Source organism: Mandrillus leucophaeus, unplaced genomic scaffold (assembly GCF_000951045.1).
Source record: "Mandrillus leucophaeus isolate KB7577 unplaced genomic scaffold, Mleu.le_1.0 Scaffold140, whole genome shotgun sequence".
Lineage (NCBI taxonomy): Eukaryota > Metazoa > Chordata > Mammalia > Primates > Cercopithecidae > Mandrillus > Mandrillus leucophaeus.
In genome coordinates, this window is record NW_012101366.1 from 3,277,841 (window position 1) to 3,298,146 (window position 20,306).

General features: G+C 35.6%; 1 protein-coding gene across 2 annotated transcripts in view; it reads left to right on the plus strand.

Moving 5' to 3' along the window:
* ITGB8 (integrin, beta 8) overlaps positions 1 to 20,306 on the plus strand; it is a 94,497-nt gene that overhangs the window by 50,411 nt on the left and 23,780 nt on the right. For both annotated transcript variants that reach the window (XM_011973909.1, XM_011973908.1), the window contains 4 exons: positions 7,665 to 7,911; positions 9,282 to 9,447; positions 10,385 to 10,543; positions 20,090 to 20,185. In XM_011973909.1, coding sequence (XP_011829299.1) covers positions 7,682 to 7,911; positions 9,282 to 9,447; positions 10,385 to 10,543; positions 20,090 to 20,185 — 651 coding nt within the window. In that variant the 5' untranslated portion in view covers positions 7,665 to 7,681. The remainder of the gene's footprint in view (positions 1 to 7,664; positions 7,912 to 9,281; positions 9,448 to 10,384; positions 10,544 to 20,089; positions 20,186 to 20,306) is intronic.

The following is a 20,306-nucleotide window of genomic DNA, read 5'->3' on the forward strand; positions in this document are numbered from 1 at the left end:
ATGGCATTGGGAGTTATACCTGATGTAAACGACGAGTTGATGGGTGCTGACTAGTTGATGGGTGCATCACACCAACATGGCACAAGTATACATATGTAACAAACCTGCACATTGTGCACATGTACCCTAGAACTTAAAGTATAATAAAAAATAATAATAATTTTTTTAAAAAGTATAAGATCCATTGTGCTGCTTAATAGAAAATATGAATAAATGGAGAAGAATTTTATGCTCCTGAATATAATAGCATAATAATGACAGTTCTCTATAAATATAGTCTATAAATATAACAAAGTCCAAGTGAATCAATAAATGTAAGACAATCAATCCAAACCAAATCTGAATGAAGTTTTTTAAAACACATCTTCATTGAAACTTATTATGCATGTATCTTTGTATATAACCGCATATTTCTTTAGCATGCATTCCTCGCAGTAGAAATGCTAGGTCAAATGTATGACAATGTACTTACTTTTTAATGTATATTGTTACATTATTCACCAAAAAATTCGATATTCAGTTTAGCCTTTCATTAGTCAACCATGCCTGCTTTCATTCTTTTTGATGTCTGCTATTTGTTTAGTCCATTCGCTGTTTTCTTTTGCCTTTTTCCTAGAACTAGAAAGTTTAAACATTTTTCCTAAGCTGTTAATCATCTTCATCTCTCTTTTTTTGTGTGTGATTTGTGTCTCCTTACAAATATGCCTATTTTTCTAATTGAATCCTAATTTTTAGCAGTTTATTATATATTATTTGCCTATTATAAATATAAGTATATTCTTTTAAATGTCTTGCTCTTTTTTAAATACACAAGTATGAAAATTATCAGTTGCTTTTTTTCTACTGGTATGTCACAAATAATTTATACACTTCAATGAGTTTAGCTTGTTCTTTTTTGTAGATATAATGATGATTTAGTCCTTCTGAGACTAAAAATGAACAGTTCAAAAGTTGGAAAATTGTGTCAGTGCTATAGACAAGCAATGATAGTGGTAATGACACAGGAGAAAGCCCGGTAAACTTGAGGAGAATGGAGAGGTGGAATCCACAGGAGTTGGTGATTGATGGGCCATGTGGGACTCCCAGGATCTGGCAAGCAACTTAGTGTGGTAGGGAATTCTGCTCCTTATGAATGGAGTGGTGTTGATTTAACCTGGGATGTCTTGAGTTGAGAGAGACAGACTTAGCTATATGAGGCTGAAGCTTGGGGGAGAGATAGGACTTGGAGATAGAAGAGAAACAGGAGACATCAACAGGAGATGGTAAGTGAACGCAGTGGGGAAGAGATCATTGGGAGTAGGAGAGTGAAAAAAGAGAAATAATTTTATGTCAGTCATTGCGGAACTTGATTTTATTAAATTTCCCGCTACTATTTGAATTTCTATGTGCAAATTAGCATAATTGTCTAACGTGTGTAAGTCATCTTTTCCACATAGTTCCATGTGGCAGAACTAGTTTGTAATCCCCATATATAGCAAATATTTATTAAATTAAACTGAAAATAAGTTCTTAAAAATGAATTTGACATCAAAGATATATCCGTCTTAGGGCATAATATATAAAGCTAAATTCTGGCAACCCCAGATATATAGAAACATACTCCATGATGTAAAAGTCCTTTTCACCATGAGTTGAATCAGAGTCAAGGGCTTGATATAATGCATACCTAAGTGGAAAATGCATTGAGCTCTTAATATTAACTTTGACTTATCACTTTATTCTTCTCTGATAAAAATTTATGACTTCCAATGTAGCCTCTGTTAAGAATTTTTCGAGAATATATTCACTACATCATATCCTGACTAGGTTTCTTAAAAATGTTAGTAGGACTATATTTTAATTGAATGTTTTAAATGACATTAAAAAATAACATTTTCTTTAATTTTCACTTCTTAAATTATACCTTTTTCTTATTTTCACCTATGAATATTATGGAAAATGATAACAGAAGTAGGCTATTTGTCCTAGTTGATGTTCTCTAAGGAAACTGGATATTAACTCTTTAGGAAAATAGGAGAGAGAAGGGAATTCTCTAATTCTAATTTAGAAATAATACAATGTATAGGATAAGGATTAGTTTAACCTATATTTCACTAACTTAAGAAAATGTTTCAAACTTGGTTCATTTGAACAATGGGCAAAAAGAATCTTCTAATTTAGTGTAGATTTAGTAAGATTTTCCAGATATGCCTTACCTCTTTCTTAATTTCAAAATTTAGAAAACAAAACATAACTTGCACATTTTCTCTCCATCCCCTGGCACACATTCCTCACTTTTCCCACAGAAATTAGGAAATGTACTGGAGTCTGTACCTTGCCATTATAAACTGGTCCCATTTGGGGGCCCTTCTCCTTCCACTGCTGAAGTATAATGAATAGAAATCAGCTTATAATTCTTCCACTTACAGTTTTCCACATTTTCTCTTGGTTTTAAAATTTCATCTTATGCAGAATGCTTTTTACTTATCTTTTCCTAGTGTGCAGTCATGTTTGTTGTGCCCAGTACATCAAGAATGCTCACACCATTATTTGAGTAGTTTAAAAACTCATTTTAACCACTTTTTATTCTTTGTATTCAAACCAATCATTGGCAATAGCTCTAAGTAGGTAATTAACTCTCCTCCATGTCTTCTTTCTAATTCTGTCACAGACTCACTTCTTCCCTTTAAAGCTAGTGGGAGGAAATGAGGGTCTGAGTTCTTAGAATCTCAAAAGGCACAAGGATAAAGCTTTCCTGGAGATAATATAAGTGGTGGCAGGAACATTTGGGAGCCAGATGATACTGTTTTCCTCTTAGAGAAACTCTGTGGAAGCTCTCCCTACACTGTGGGAAATAATTCTAGATACTGACTTCTTTCTGTGGTAAATATGTGGGCCCTTTGAAATGTTGTACCAAAATGTGCTTCAAATATAGTTTAGTTATAAAACATTTATGGGTGACTGTGTATGTGCCAACTACAGAGGCTTCAGAGACGAAGAAACAGTTCTTACCCTAGTGTTGCTTAAAATCTAGTAGTAGTAAGTAATAATTACTAACATATGCATTTACTATATATGCAATACTATGGTAAATATTTCACATAGATTATCTTATTTAGTAGCTCTTAGCTGCTTAAAAAAAAAAAAAAGATAAAGATGCCCAGTCTAGAATCTCATAATTATATGGTAAACACTAAAATGGTGGTATGATCCAGTTGCCATGGAAACACAGGGGCGGGGCCCTCAGCTCAGTTTAGGAAGGAGCAGATTAGTGAGTGGTGTCTAACTGGTAATTACACGAAGAAGAAGAGGTTGGGTCACCACAGGCAGAGGAAGGACCACAAGCAGGGCATAGGAGTATGCATTTGTAGGGTGTATATGGGGAAATTAAAGCAGATTTGTTTTGCTAGAGCTAAAGATGTAGACAAGAGTAAGTATTATGTAGGAACTTTGATCTGACATGTTTAGCCATTGGGCATTGGCCATCTGGTGGAGAGCTGTTGACAAAGCATAAGCAATTTTGAATTTTAAAAAGACAGATTTGGTGGTATAGATAATGATGGCAGGAAAATGAAATGATAGCGGTAGACAAATGAAGAGGTTATAGAAATAATCCAGACAAAAAGACAAGAAGGGCAAGGATGGATAGGAATATATCCCAGTATTCTGGCATGCTAGAGGAGTTCAACTGAAATGTTTAACTTGACGAATAATAGGTAAGGAGAGTGAGTGAAAACTAAACTACTAGATTCTCAACTCTTAAACCCTTTACTGGGTCAAAGGAATGAGTTTGAACTATAGTGTTGAAATTAACCTGATTCTACCCTGTGTTAGAAATTCTACATTCATAAAGGAAAAAAAAAAAGGAAATGTTATGGTCGGCCCCAAATTATAGTCAATTATAACTATTTTCCCCAAAGTTGGCCTTACCTATGTTTAGTGGTAAGAATTGATTGTTTAATATAGGAAAAATTGGTGAGATAATGTGATTCGAATTCTAAAAAACAAAAAAAAAAAGGAAAATTAGATAGCTCTGCATTCAGAAGAACTGAATAATATTTTAAAGACATTCACATAGACACACACCCAAATAGATTCTTCACATTTACTTGTATTCCAAAAACAGAAAATTATTGAAAAGAATGCAGTATGGCAGCAAAGTACATAAACAAAAAAGCAAATGAAGCATCACCAGAATTTTGTTTTCTGTTGTAGAAACTTACTTAGGTTACTTTCTGAGACTGGCAAATAAAGATACCAGCAATGTAAAGTAATAATCACTTTTATCTTCAACACCCAAATCCCCTAAAATGACAAGAACAGCTATAATTAAGTTAATGTGAAATTAAAAAGGGAACACTGACATATTGTCTATTAATATTCAATACAAATATTAACCCATGGTACCTTACAACTAAAAATATCTGGAGAGCACATACCAGGTTAAGTTTAATTTTTATATAACAAATCCAGTTACATATAACTGTTTAATAATTCCTGATAGTTGGAATAGCCCAGATAGTTGTAAAGTATTCATAGAAATATATTCAACAGGGCTTGTGCAAAATTAATAAAATTCTTTAGGTAAAATGGCTTTGAAAATCATATATTACGCTTGAGGAGGAGTGGATGTGGGAGGGGGTTATTGTAGTGGGGCTTGTCCTACTTGGGAGGAAGGAGGAAAAGTGAGGAGCAATCATTCCCCTTCCCTTCCCTCCCCTCCCTATAATTCCCAGGCTCTTTGTTTAAAACCAATGGATATTGCCAGTAGGCATGTGATGAAACTGAGGGTGCTGTCCCTGTCAGGGCAGAGATGCATGGTCTATCCAGACATTTCTGCTGTCCTTTTCATAGAGCCACGTCCCCATGCCAACTAGAGTTCCTTTGGTAATAATTCTGAAACCACTGATGGGAAGTGGAGATTTTCCTGGAAACACTGACATAGGTCATAGCACTTCATTAATTAAATCATTTCCAGGGTCACTCTAACCCCCTGTTTTGTACCCTATTCCATTTCTCCTCCAAAATTATGCCCAGGCATCTTGTCCAAAATAGTTTATAAGTGGCTCTACGATGAGATCACGTACAAAGGTTAAGTGGGGGCGTTAACTAGGGACACAATATCCACAGTGCCACACAAAGGTATTTCTGTGTCCTCTTACTGTGGAGTACTGATGCCTAGGACAGCTGCTCCCAAGAGTTTTCTCCTTTATTTATAATTATACAATCCAAAGCCAACTTGAGAGCATATTATGAGGAACATCTCAAACTGATGGGCATGACATGGTAATTCCAGCTTGACCCCTTTGGTTTCCTCCTTATCAAACAGAGCACGATTTGGGGTCAGCCTATCTAGGTCTATTTACCTTGAATTGACTACTTAAAGCTAGACTCTCACAACAAGCTCAGGGGTCTTGCAGTGTAAAAGTATTGATTATTATTCTTGCCAGCAATTACTAAAAGGCCTGTGTATGGAAATACTCTCTTTTCCTCTTTATTAGAAACTTCTCTGCTGAGGCCTCAGCTGACCCCAGTATACGTGCTAAGGCTAGAATCTATAGAATCCAAAATCAAGGCACAGCAGCCAACACCCTCACACCCCAACCATTTGGCAGTGCTTTCTCACAGTCTTCTTCTTTGTTGAGGCCAGTGAGACCAGAATTTGCTTGCTAGGCTATGAGCAGCTGGTTTCAGCTGAGCACCTTCGTGTGGCTAGCATTTGGTTGGAGGGCCCTGAATAGCTTACCTCCAAGGACTGTGCCTTTGCTGATGCTACACAGGCTCTGGTTGTTTGCTGAGGTCACCGACCCATACCTTTGCTGGGTCCCTGGCACAATATGCTGACCATCTATTACATCTAGCAATACCTCTGAAAACAGCCATTCATCTTTAGACAGAGCCACCATAAACTGCAACAATTCACCAACATAAAAATACCACGATACCATGTGGCCAGTTTACAAAAACAATCTTTTTTAAATCTACAAAGATGACAATACTTTTCATCAACAGCAGTTCACCTAGAGAGAGTCGATAGTTTGGGTCTGAGTGAAAAACAAAAAACACTGATCCACACATCAAGGTTCAAGTCCCTGCACATGAGTCGCTCTCCCAGTAGTGCTGAATTTCTACTTCTCATCGATCTGGCCCAGTGTACCAGTATCTAACATTCCCCTGAATTTAATTTCTCTACTCAAATTGCAGAACACTGCCACAGGAACGGGTCTTTCTGTCAACAGAAGCCCAAAAGCAGAGCAGAATATAGGATATGCTCTCTGGAGGCAGCCTAACTTCTGAAGGCAAGGGATGAGAGAATGGACTGGGCTGGGCCACGCCTGCCCTATTTCTCCTTTCAAATATGAGCCAAAACCTAGGAGCATTACACTAAAGGGGTTGCCTGCACAAAAAAAGCAAATTGGGAAGGAGTAGTCCCTTTCTCCCATTATTATTATTGTATACCAGCAAAACCTTATTATTTTGAATACAGTAGGTAATTTGGCTGAAAAACATCTGATTTGTGAAATAATTGAAAAGAAAATATTGCTATTTTATACTAACACCAAAAATATAATTTGATAAATTAGAAGGTTCTTTAAATAAGTAAATTATGTATACAAAAGATGTTTATTTTAAAAATGTCTTCCATTCAGAATATTCTTATGGAAAAATAATGACTTACAAAGCATGTGCTTAACAGTTTCAAAAAGTAAAATTTACAAATTATGAATTGCTTACATTTCAATAGATGCCTTTTCACCATATACTTTAAATTAAAAGTAAAGGTACCAACTCTATAGAGGATTAGGGGGGATAACCCAGGTCCTTGTATCTAATAGTAATATGACAGAAAACTAAATAAAATTGTAGTTCCCTGCGGGGACTACCAACATTTGTCCTTGTGGCAGCCCCCTCTTCTCATCCAGTTGTTCTGTCCACAGTGGGTGCCTCACTCATGGGGCCCCTCCTCAGCATGTGAACACCCACTGTGTGTTGGACAAATGCTGATCCCTACCTGCCCCAGGTCCTCCATGTGGCACTGCAGGGCACCATTCTTTAGCCCACTGTCTCATTCTTTCTCTTGGCTAACTGATGGGAAGAATCATATCAACTAACTAGTGACGAGCTACTAATTATTTTGAATAACTTGCTGTACTACACAGTACTAGAGTTTTCTCATCTCCTGTGTAAATACACTTTAACCCAAAAGAATGAATTCATGCCTTTATCCAATAAGAGATCATTTAAAAAAAAAATGCCTTCCCAGTTTTCCTCAAGTCATTCCACAAGTACAGCCCCCTCACTCTCTTAAGATAGAATGCCGCTTACTGGTTTGCACTGTGTTTTTCTAGCTACTAAGGCAATGGAGGTTCATATAATGATACGATACCCTGTTACATTTATACGGAGCTAGCCCATTTGTTATTATCCCTATTCAGCCTATAGAATTGTGGGAAATGAACTGTAGGATTTGGGACTAATAAATTGGTATGGTTTTCAAATTGCCTTATGATTATACTACAATAATAATTATACTATAATGATTATAATTATACTAGAATATTTCAAAATTTATGTGCACATTTGTGATGATTGTGCTAGGTGCTAGAATGTGACTAATTTATTGAGAGCTTATCCTGAAAAGTTTAAAATGAAGACTACATGATGTTTTTCTTCTGTTGAACTAGGAGCTGAAGCTAATTTTATGCTGAAAATTCATCCTCTGAAGAAATATCCTGTGGATCTTTATTATCTGGTTGATGTCTCAGCATCAATGCACAATAATATAGAAAAATTAAATTCCGTTGGCAACGATTTATCTAGAAAAATGGCATTTTTCTCCCGTGACTTTCGCCTTGGATTTGGTTCATATGTTGATAAAACAGTTTCACCATACATTAGCATCCACCCTGAAAGGATTCATAATCAATGCAGGTATCTAGGGTTTGATGAGCATATGCTAAATTAATTTTTTGCTTATAAAATCTCACTTTGTTTTTAATGTAAAGAACTTACCAAGTTTTATATTTTTGTCTTATAAAATAAGAATAAAAATATTTGGTGAGGTGGGAAAGTTTGTTCATATCTGAAAACTTCTGAGATGACCTGTAGATTGGGCTTTTTATTTTCTATTTCTTTAAATATTTAGTTAGTTTTTATCACCAAAAATAAACAAACAAACAAAAAAAAAAACCATGCCTAATGTTAGTAGCTTTGAATGAAGCTTCAATAGTTAGGCCTCCATGTATATAAATACCTCTTTGGAAATGCTGTATTTTTATGCTTTGATTGCTCCAAAATTGCTGAATTATGATTTGACACATTTCAAAGAGTTTGTGCCAGCACGTCATCTATCTCTCCAATACTGTACTGTGACTGGGGATAATGATGTTGCCTATGTGACTACAAAGAAAGCTCAGCTATCACAAAAAAGTCGGTCAAAAGATGAGAATTTGACTGCTTAGAAAGCCTTTTTTCTTATCATTTTAGAATTCTTATTCTAAATAACAGATGTCCCACTATGAAAGAAGAATTAACTTTAAAAATGTAAGTGTCTCACACAATATTGCCATTAGCCCGTTGAATTTTCAGAAAAATAAATCCGTTTGGATCTTTTTTCATAAAAGACTTTATCTTTCTTGCTTCTACCAATTCCTTAGATTACCTTAAAATACACATTCCAATTTACCGAAACAGCTCTGTCATCTGTTGTACCAGAACAGGATTGATGCATCCACTAATGGAGTTTCATAAGCCTTCTTGAGGTGAATGTACCAGAGGAATCATTCTTACTTTCTGGATATCATGGATTCTCAAAATAATTTTAATGAACTTTGATTGTTCATCAATAATTCCACCAAGCATGATTTTAAAAATTAGTGCAGTATTAAAAAACAAACAGTATTATCACATTTCAACTAAATTCCTCAAAAGCATTTTTCAAAAGTGTTTCTCAGCTGTTCAATGATAAGAAATCACTGCACATTCTTTTATTCACCTTAAAAATTCAGTGCAGATTAAATATTGAAAGCCCTTAGCTGTCCTATATTAACAAACATGTTTAATCATCTTTATTTTTTTGAATACCAGCTACTTATAGTCTTATTTCCTACTTGCAAAGAAATGATCATCAATATTGAACTTCTCTCTAATTTTATAAGCACAGATTTTTGTCTTATAAAATTCCCCTGGCACAAAAGAAGTACTCCCTTTTCACTCAACTGTACAATTTTACTGTTAAGTATTCTAGAATGCTTAAGAAAGAAGAGCAAAATAAACTTTACACTTCCTCTTTTCCCATATAGTGACTACAATTTAGACTGCATGCCTCCCCATGGATACATCCATGTGCTGTCTTTGACAGAGAACATTACTGAGTTTGAGAAAGCAGTTCACAGACAGAAGATCTCTGGAAACATAGATACACCGGAAGGAGGTTTTGACGCCATGCTTCAGGCAGCTGTCTGTGAAGTAAGACGTTTCACATTATTGAGTGTTTGCTAAGATGCAAAACTTTCAAAGAATTTAGAATTTTTGTTTTCTCTTTGATTTGAGGAGTGAAAACGTAGTGTAGAAGAAAACATATCTTACTATCTCTTACTCCTCACCAAGGTGATTCATTTTGGTATGTGTTTGGTACAGAGGGGCTAAATTGGGGGAGGGATTTAAATAGGAAAAGATAAAAGGGAAAGAAAAGGTTATGCACGTGAAAATTCTTTCCAAAAGGGCTGCTTTTCTCGTGCGCCACACTCCAAGGAGGAACTAGAAGTAGACTGTTGCCCTCCTCGCTTCAGCTTGTTCTCCTCCTTTTTTTTTTTTTTTTTTTTTTTTTTTATTCGGAGTCTTGCTCTGTCTCCCAGGCTGGAGTGCAGTGGCGCGATCTCGAATCTCGGTTCACTGCAAGCTCCGCCTCCCGGGTTCACACCATTCTCCTGCCTCAGCCTCCCGAGAAGCACCCGCCACCACGCCCAGCTAATTTGTGTGTGTGTGTGTGTGTGTGTGTGTGTGTGTTTTTAGTAGAGACGGGGTTTCTACTAAATAATTTTATTTAGCCAGGGTGGTCTCGATTTCCTGACCTCGTGATCCGCCCGCCTCGGCCTCCCAAAGTGCTGGGATTACAGGCGTGAGCCACCGCGCCTGGCCTCTCCTACTTTTTAATCTATCTTATTCTTCCTCCACTGGAACACTAGAAATCTCTAGCCAGGAACTAGTGTGGTCACATGGCTGTGGGAAAATAGAGGATGTACAAATGAAAGTTAAAGCTATTTATGCAGCAGCGTTGTACCCATGCACATCGTTCTAGCCTGACTTAATGTTCATCGACTCAAACATGATGTTTACTTGAGGTAAAAACCACAGTACAGATCTATGTTATTGTACAAAATCTAATTACATGTTTATTTTTAAGAGTCATATTGGATGGCGAAAAGAGGCTAAAAGATTGCTGCTGGTGATGACAGATCAGACATCTCATCTTGCTCTTGATAGCAAATTGGCAGGCATAGTGGTGCCCAATGACGGAAACTGCCATCTGAAAAACAACGTCTACGTCAAATCGACAACCATGGTAATGTAGCAGTAGCCCCTTAGTAGATATGACTCTTTTGATTAAAGTACAATTTTAAATTGGCAACTCCACTATTTTTGTACCAGGAAATTACCTAAAAAAGAAACAAGGATAAGCCATGAGAGAGAATTTATGGAACAGTGCAATCTATAAATACTGATCAATAAAATGTATGAATTAAACACTTTGACAGTTTCTAGTAGCTGACTCTTTGATGAATGACAAAGCACAGTATAATTTTTGAAAATAAAAATGATACAAGATTTTACTTTTTATGTAATTCTAGGACAGGGGAAAAGAGTATACCTTTGCTTTTTACAAACAGACCAGTTCTACAGGGTCAATATCTACAAACATTTTAAGGAGGAAACCTCACAGTACAGTAGGTAGAAACTAAATAGAAACCAAGGAAAAAAGACAAGAGAGAAAGAGAGTAAAACAAAGTAGGCTTTCTCTATTTTGTACCTTACTTCTCTCTACATCTTACCTATTTAAGGTCTCTTTTTAAATCAGCGACTATCTGGCTTGCTTCCTGAGGGTTAGTATAAGCTCTGAATCATATATTTAATATAATCACCTAGAACCATATCTTCCCTGGCATTATCTAATTCTAGTTGTGAAGAATCAACAGCCCACAGCATCATTTACTTCTGATGTTGACACTTATTTATATATTCTTGCATATGTTAAAACAGAACCTCTCCAACTTTCTCAGTTCAGGAGACCCTAGTCTCTCAGTGATTTTATTCCATGACACTCATGGGTCAAAAGAAATACCTAATAGTTCTGTTTTTCAAGTGGTTAAGTCCAAATAACTCAACTATTTTTGTCTTAACAACTTAGTAGCTCCTTAAAAATAATACAAATGTATCAAACGTAGAGAGACATGTTTCAGTTTTAGTAAGTAACTTACGAAGAGAAATTTCAAATCCTGAAATAAGATTGGTCATCACTACCCTGATTTCTTCTTCCATGTTGATTTTCAAGTTGACCAGCTCGGCAAAGATTAATGTCATTTAAAAGAATAAGACCGAATGTAATCTTAAAACTATGAACTCCCTCCAACTAGTTCTTCATTGGTACCTGATACATGCTGAATGTCACTGTATTTCTCTTGAAGATTTAAATTATTTCCTGCCACCCTTGGGAGTGTGCTGCAGTGCACCAAGACACCCCACACACAGTTTGGGAATCACAGTATCAGAAGCATGAAAATTATGCTGAAATTTGTGTGGTTCCCATGGATAAATTTTAAACAGATCACCAGTCCATCTGCAAAACCCTACGAGATATGTTGAAATTCTAGAGTGGCAATTGTATTACCATATGAAACAAGTTCAACCCATGGTCATTTTAGTTTCTTGAAAGTAGCATCAAAATATAAACATTTTAAAAGGTAACTAGAGATTGAATTCAAAAATTCAAGAATTGGAGTTATTCCAATAACGTCTTTCCCTAATTCTCTTCTACTCAGCCTTATTTGACTTTGACAGACCCACCTACTTCTACTTAGTCATTTCTTATCTACATTTCCTTCTATTTAACCTCTTTTGATCGGTGATAGGGTTCTAATTTATTTATTGAGGAGTGGGAGAGGGTACAGGAAGAATTATTCTATTGTGAGACAAAGAGAAGGTTTTTATTTTTTAAGAAGAAATAACAATGACATTATTCTCAAATTGTATTATTCTTTGGAAGTTTTGCCAAGTCATTGAAGTCATTTCTCCATAATTGTATTTGAAAGGATACTATTGCTCATCTAGGGAGGATTTCCTAGGCAAAGAAATGCTGTAATAATTTCAGACATATATCATGTTATAGAACCTTATGGAAATAAGTTATAAGTCCAGTCGAATTTTAGATAGGGCTTGGATTCTTATGTCATCAGGAAATTGGATGATTACATCGATAACTTCTTTTACCTTCTTGGTCATTGTTCCCAGTATTTAAAGGAATGACCCTTCCACATGTCACTGCTGTAGTATATTGAGTAATCCAAGGAATAATGTGTTTGTTAACACCTTAGAAGGATATTTTTATTTTATTTACCCCAGGTCTTTGTTTTAAGGAATTATCTTCCTAAAAATTCTCATTCCCTTCATTTGTAGGGTCACTGCCTACATATTAGGTAAAAGAAGCTGAAGCATTTTGATTGATCCTTTGACCATGAATTTATATAGTCAAGATGTGCTACTGCTTTGGAACCTTCTGTATTGAAAGCTACCTTGACTTTGACTCTAGGCATATTTATTTGTGCATTTTAAAATGACCTCTATCCTCCCCCATTTGGCCATTATGGAGGAATTTTAAATTTTGTATAAGACAAGTAATCAAACACTTTGCTTCTTGGCTTTATCTCCAGCAGCCGATGCCAGTAATGTTGAATGCTATCTGAGCTTCTTGGTTCAAGACTCTGAACCAAGATTCTTGGGCTTTGTATTTATAAAAGGAAATAATTGATTTAAAAAATCCCTTTATATATCTAAATTACATGGGACAGAGTTCTGTTGCTTATACATATAACTATTTCCTGAAGGTCAATGTGAACCCTAGACTAATAAAAATTGCCATTTTATTGAGTATGTATTCAACTGAAAGCACTATAGCAATCACTCTGCATACAACATCAAATTTATCTTTACAACAACTCTATAAGGTAGTTACAATTAGCCTCCTTTTACAAATAGAAGGACTGAGGGTCAGAAAAGCTAAGTAAGTTGCCTGAGGATAAACAGCTAAAGCATTAATAAATTGCAGAGCTGACCCCAATCCGTCTCAATCTTATATTAAAATCTGCATTCTTTGCCATGGTCTGTCGACTGAAACATAGAAGAAAAAGAAAAATAATGTTCCTATTGTCGTTTCTTGTCTTTCTGGTTGCAGTCTTACTTATGAAAGTATAACCAGATGATTTGACTTGCATAAGTTATAAAACACTATGTAATATAAAATAATTTATATTTATACATTGTGATATTTGTATATGGTTCTGGCAAATGATGTTACACTATTGAATAAATTACATTTTCCACTGCTTTTTCTTCAAGATCAAGTGCCAGAATAAAAAAAACTTTAGCAGTAATATAGTTTTATAATTTATCCGGTAATAATGACAATTTGAAAAGTGACATTCTTTCTAAAATGGCAGATGTTAATACAAAAATTATTAATGGTGTAGTAGATTATTAATACTTAGGATCTGGAATTTCACCCTGTCTCCCCACCCAGCTTCTCCAGGGTTATTTCCACCCTTAGTCAGAGCCCTCCCAGAAACTGATCACCCACCCCTTGGTGGAGGCCAAGAATAGCATGAAGGTCTTCAGTAACAATGAAAGGACACCAAGGAACAAGTATGTGGAGGTCATCCAATGAATCTTATCAATGGGATTTTCAGATGCTGATGTGACTCACAGTTTTAAACAGCGAGATTCAAATTGGCAAGATCCTACCACATTCCTGTTGCATGTACGAGTGCATACCATATATTCACTAGTATTTACTGGTTTAGGCTTAGTGTTTTTCCATGCAGCCTTTTATATGCCTCATCACATTATGGCCAGTGATTCTTTATCCCTGCTATCATATATCTTCTCAGAATCCCCTTACTGCTGGCTTCATAGTTGGTTCCTTTTCCTGCAGGCTCATTTTGATAGACTAGCTGCTGAGTAGATCAGCATCTTATAGTACGGAGGCAGAATTGCAGAAGGCCTATTAGGCATTACAGAACAGTTTTGCTTTCTTACTGGCAAAAATAAAAATAGTCAACACTGTGCCTCTCCTCATGCAACTTTAACATGTACTTGACTTTTAAGTATGCCATTTAGGAAGCTTTCTTTTGACTATGAATCTTAACTACTTGGAATTATACTTAATTTTTCCAGGACTGCAGATGAATAAAGGAGCTTAAGAAGCTACTTTGCTAATGTAGTCCATAACTTTGCTACCTGAGTTAACAAACGTTCATAAAGCTGCTACATTTATTCCTTCTGAAAGGGATATTTCTGACATTTTCAAAGTCTGGAAGACATTTATAACTAATGTTGATTTCAGACAGAATTCCATGTGAGGAGATAATTGTGATCTTTTAATAAAGAGATCCGTTAATTTTGTTTGCTGTTTCCCGACGGAGACATGGCCTTTTCTACTTCAGAAAATGTTAAACCTCTCTCTTCCTCTGCTTCTCAACTTCTTTGTCTCAGACACATACTAATAAAAATGCAAATTCATTGAACACTTATTTTGTGCTCAACTTAAAACAACTAGGAAGTTTTAAGTCCATGTGCAGCTTTTAAAAACGATTGTTCCATCTTTTGGGGCCTTTAAAAACTATAAAGTACCCGATTTCAGTTTGCTGAATGATCTGCTTCAAATTGTAAACACCATGAGAATTTTTTTTTTTTTTTGAGATGGAGTCTCACTGTGTCACCTAGGCTGGAGTATAGTGGCACGATCTTGGCTCACTGCAACCTACGCCTCCCAGGTTCAAGCGATTCTCCTGCCTCAGCCTCCTGAATAGCTGGGACTACAGGCGCCCACCACCGCGCCCAGCTAATTTTTTTTTTCTTTTTGTATTTTTTAGTAGAGACGGGGTTTCACTGTGTTAGCCAGGCTGGTCTCGATCTCCTCGACCTCATGATCCACCTGCCTTGGCCTCCCAAAGTGCTGGGATTACAGGCGTGAGCCATTGAGCCTGACCTGAGAACATTTAAATAGTACTTTCATAGGAGAACTCATTTGAATGCTTCTCATATTCTCAAAAAAAGTGGCCTGGAAAGAATCTCTGCAAACAATATTTAGTTGGGATTGTTTTAATTGAAAGCAAAATTGCATGTAGAAACCACCTGTCGCAGATTCAAAGTAGCCTGGCTCTGCTTGTTTGCCTTTCCAATGGGGCAAAATTATGGTTTGCAAAAGTGACACAATAAAATTCAAATTTGATAAAAATTTTTATAGAATAGAATATTCTCATTAAATTAGATATTTTGGGTAAACCTTTTTGTTGCCATTATTATTGAAAAACTTACAAAAATCATCAATGCATACCCTTCTTCAGTAAATAGAGTATCATGATTACAACTGATGTCGTATTTGCCAGGAGCCGCAAACTCAAATATCTTCAGGGCCAGGTAAGAAAGATAAGCAAGTGACATAGGTCAAGGAAAGCACATCCAAGAGCATATCTTGCCTTTAAGAAATGCCTCCAAATCTCTCTTATTAAGCAGTCATTTGTTAAAAACTGTCTTTTCTTGAGCAGACCTACGGTGTTTGTCTCTTTATGTTCATTTAACACCATCCAACATTCCAGTGAAATGTAGCTATTGCTTTACTTCTGCTTTATAAATGAGGAGGGGAAAAGATGCTAAAGGGATCAGCATCTTGTCTGGAGTCACACACCCCTATATAGCAGTTCCCATAGTAGACTCTAAGCTGTGTAACATGAAACACTACTCATCATTGGTCTTAATAACTACAGAATGGTAAGTGAAGGCTTTATGAAGTTAACCTATTAAATCTCCACCATCTGAATGGTAGATACTAGTGTTTATATGTGCTTTATACCTATGGAAACTGAATCCCAGAAAGGTTCAGACAGCTGCCCAGTGTCACATAGCTAGTAACCGCAGAGCCAGAAGTTGAAGCCCAGGTGATCTGTTCCAGAGCCCGTGCTGGTGGTGTGGTTCTCAGCTGGAGCGATTTTACCCTCCAGAGGACAATTTCAGGCCCCGAGACATTTTGGCTGTCATAACTATGGAAAGAGGTGCTACTGGCACCTATTGTGGAGAGACCAGGGTGCTGTTAAACATCCTACAATGCACAGGACAGCCCCTTTGTCAAATAAAAAATATACCCAGTCCAAACCGTCAATAGCATCACTCTTGAGAAACCCTGGTCTATGCAGTCATCACGGTACAACTATGTAGATAAAAGATTTAACTATCAGGACAGTTGTTGACTGACACATCATTTGAAGTTTCATCTCTAAATAAATCTCTACTATCTGATTACTTCTGTGCTATATGCCTCTTTCCTCTAAAAAATCATGCAGATAATTGAGGTTTTTATTTAAGCTGTTTGGTTTTTATATCTTATTACAATATTCCATACTGCAAATTTTATATATTCTATTATAAAAATTTGTATTATGGATCTCACTTGTGTAAAGAGAATCTTAAATGCTTTTTATCCACCTAGATATACACATTATTAAAATTCTACCATACATCTGTACAGTTATCTCCTTACCCAAAATTGCCCCCAGTGAATCTTTCTTACCTCTTCTTTCCTTCTGACATTTATAAGTTACTTCCCACAGCCTTAATTACTTAGCAGCTGTCTTGGCATATTGCTTTCCTTCTCCCTTTTACCCCGAAGTGCTTGTTATCTCTACTAATTATTTTCAGAGTTTACAGAAACAACATGTAATGGGTTAGACAGAGAGGGAGTTGGAGTTCAGGAGCAGTGACGTCACCAGAACAGGAGAGTTGGCTGAGAGGGAACATGTCTTCTGCTAGTGAAATAAAAGACATAAAAGATAAAATACTTTTTTGAAGATAGGCTGCTTCATGAAGGAAAGGGGAAGGGGCTTAGGCAATGGTCATTAATCCACAGGTCTCCTGTCAACAGTGGTTTACTTAAACATCTGTTATACATTTGTAATTTTTAAATATCTGCTTTGAGGTACTTGGAATTCTCTTTTAAAAGAGATTTCTCTCTAGGGCTCAAAAAATCTGTTTTTTTAGGCTTGAAAATTCGACTAATCTTTTTTTTTCCTTTTTTTTTTTATTATACTTCAAGTTCTGGGATACATGTGCAGAATGTGCAGGTTTGTTACATAGGTATACACGTGCCATGGTGGTTTGCTGCACCCATCAACCCGTCACCTACATTAGGTATTTCTCCTAATGTTATCCCTCCTCTAGCTCCTCCACTCCCCGACAGGTCCTGGTGTGTGTTGTTCCCCTCTCTGTGTCCATGTGTTCTCATTGTTCATCTCCCACTTATGAGTGAGAACATACGGTGTTTGTTTTTCTGTTTTCCTGTGTTAGTTGGCTGAGAATGATGGTTTCCAGCTTTATCCATGTCCCTGCAAAGGACATGAACTCATCCTTTTTTATGGCTGCATAGTATTCCTTAGTATATATGTGCCACATTTTCTTTATCCAGTCTATCATTGATGGACATTTAGGTTGATTTCAAGTCTGCTATTGTGAACAGTACTGCAATGCATGTGTCTTTATAGTAGAATGATTTATAATCCTTTGGGTATATACCCAGTAATGAGATTGCTGGGTCAAATGGTATTTCTGATTCTAGATCTTTGAGGAATCGCCACACTGTCTTCCACAATGGCTGAACTAACTTACACTCCCACCAACAGTGTACAAGTGTTCCTATTTTTCCACATCCTCTCCCGTATCTGTTGTTTACTGACTTTTTGATGGTCACTATTCTAACTGGCGTGAGATGGTATCTCATTGTGGTTTTGATTTGCATTTCTCTAATGACCATGACTGATCTTCTTAATAAGCTTCTGACCAAACTAGAACTTTCCAGATTTAAGTTTTGTGTTTATTTGGTCAAAGTGACTTCCTGTTTTTGGAGAGGGAAAGAGATTAAGAAGTCTTTGAAAGCTACTTACATTTTAGAGTGCCATTTAAATATTGATTTTATGTGAGTTAAGTAAAAGCTGGTTGAAAACATGTATTAAATTTTTGTTAAAATGCAAATGTTTCTAAAAATTAAGAAGGTGAATGCTTGGCAAGCTGTGACTATCTTTTCTCAAAGCAAAAATATTTGAAAAGTAGTTGTTGCCATTAAAAAATATTTCCAATACAGCTAGACTTACCTTGCCTCTACTTGTTCTCTTTATTCACTAACATTATGCAAACTGTCATAAATCTATTTTAAGGTTATGCCTTTTATTAGGAACAAGTAATAAGAATTTAGCTGGCAGAATTTGTGTTTTTGGAGTTTTTTTTTTCCCATTGCTTTAAATTTATATTCATAAGAATTGCTCTGAGAAAAACTTTTCTTATGCAGACCCACGTGTTAATGCTTTTTAAGTTTCTTCATTAGTTGGTTTCATATCATGTGTAAAGGCAACTCATGAAAATTTGATTTGTTTCTATGGCAACAAGTATAGATGATAGAGAAATAAAGTGTTGTTACTTAGAACTTACGTTATAAGTGAAACTAGTTAATTTAGCTCTTTTACCAAGTTCACATAGTTGCCACAACACAGAAATGTTTAGCAAGATGGTTTAACAGGATTTTTCCTTAAAGAAAATACAGTTAACATTGGAGAGTGCATTGGGAAGCAAAAACTATGGAGTAATTTGTACTTAAATGTTATGATACTAATTGGGTTCAGTTGCATACTAATCTTTGGCTTATGCCATTAGGCACCAGTGAATGAGGAGAGACTACTACCAGTGAACTTTAACATCATCTCTCTGATAGGTGTCTAGCTATGAACTTGTTATCTGAGACAATCATTTTAATTTCTAGAAAAGTATTTATAGAAAAAAAATTACCAATAATACGTCTAACTATATAACTGTAGATAGCAATTTATGTAATCATCAGATTTCTCACGTTCTCTAAACTAAATTTTATTCCAATTTTCCTACTCTTCTCTAACTTTCTCATTACCACAGAGAGCGGCACAGATGGCACAACATAGATTTTATTTATCAAAGTAAAGCAGGTTTAAAGTACATCATACAACAAAAATATTGAGCATAATGATAAGTTGAGACATCTGTAATCTATACCTTGTATAAGCAATTGAAATAAGAATCAGAATTGGTATTAGTTTTGATCATTTACTGCATGCAAGAAAATGCATTAAAGAGTTCACATACTGCTATTATCTTTTTAATCTTGCGAGCAATCATGGCAGGCGGGTATCATTCACATGTTACAGAGGATGGAACTGAGAACTTTTGTTGTAAGATGACAAACCTAGGAGTTGAGTAGAGAGTTTTCTGCTTCTAAAGAGAGTTATTATATCATGTTTTATATATATGTGTGTATATATGTTATATAACTATACATGCTGTATATCAAATGTGTATATATAGGTATATCTGGATGTTTCAATGTGTATGTGTATATATATGTTTATAGGCATATATATATACACATGCATATATATTTGCAGTTAATATTTGTTACTGAATTTCACCTTAGAATGTGATTGTCACTAACGTGTCTCTATTTCTGAATATTAAATTATCTGTCAGTTACATCACTTGGAGTCCAATGTTAATCTAAAGAGATGCTGATCACTCTTTGTTAGTTATGTTGCATTCAGCTCTCTTCATCTTTTTAAGTTACAGGTTTTTATGGGACTTTTGTCTATAAAATATTTTAATACATGGATATTGATGTTATGTTTTTTAAAAATTTAAATGTCTCTAGTAAAACCATAGTCCTTCCCAGGTACATTTTTATGTAAGTCATACAGTTTTCTTCATAATAGATGTTTGAATAGGATGGAGCTATGAAATTTCACTCCCTTATTTATTTTATTATTCATTACAGGAACATCCCTCACTAGGCCAACTTTCAGAGAAATTAATAGACAACAACATTAATGTCATCTTTGCAGTTCAAGGAAAACAATTTCATTGGTATAAGGTATGTTAACTCCGAAAATGTGAAAATTAAATTTTTTTCATTGGTAATTGAAATTAAGACATTTCTTTAGAGCCACAGATAAGGATTCTGGAATTATTATACTTTGTACAATCTAAATTCT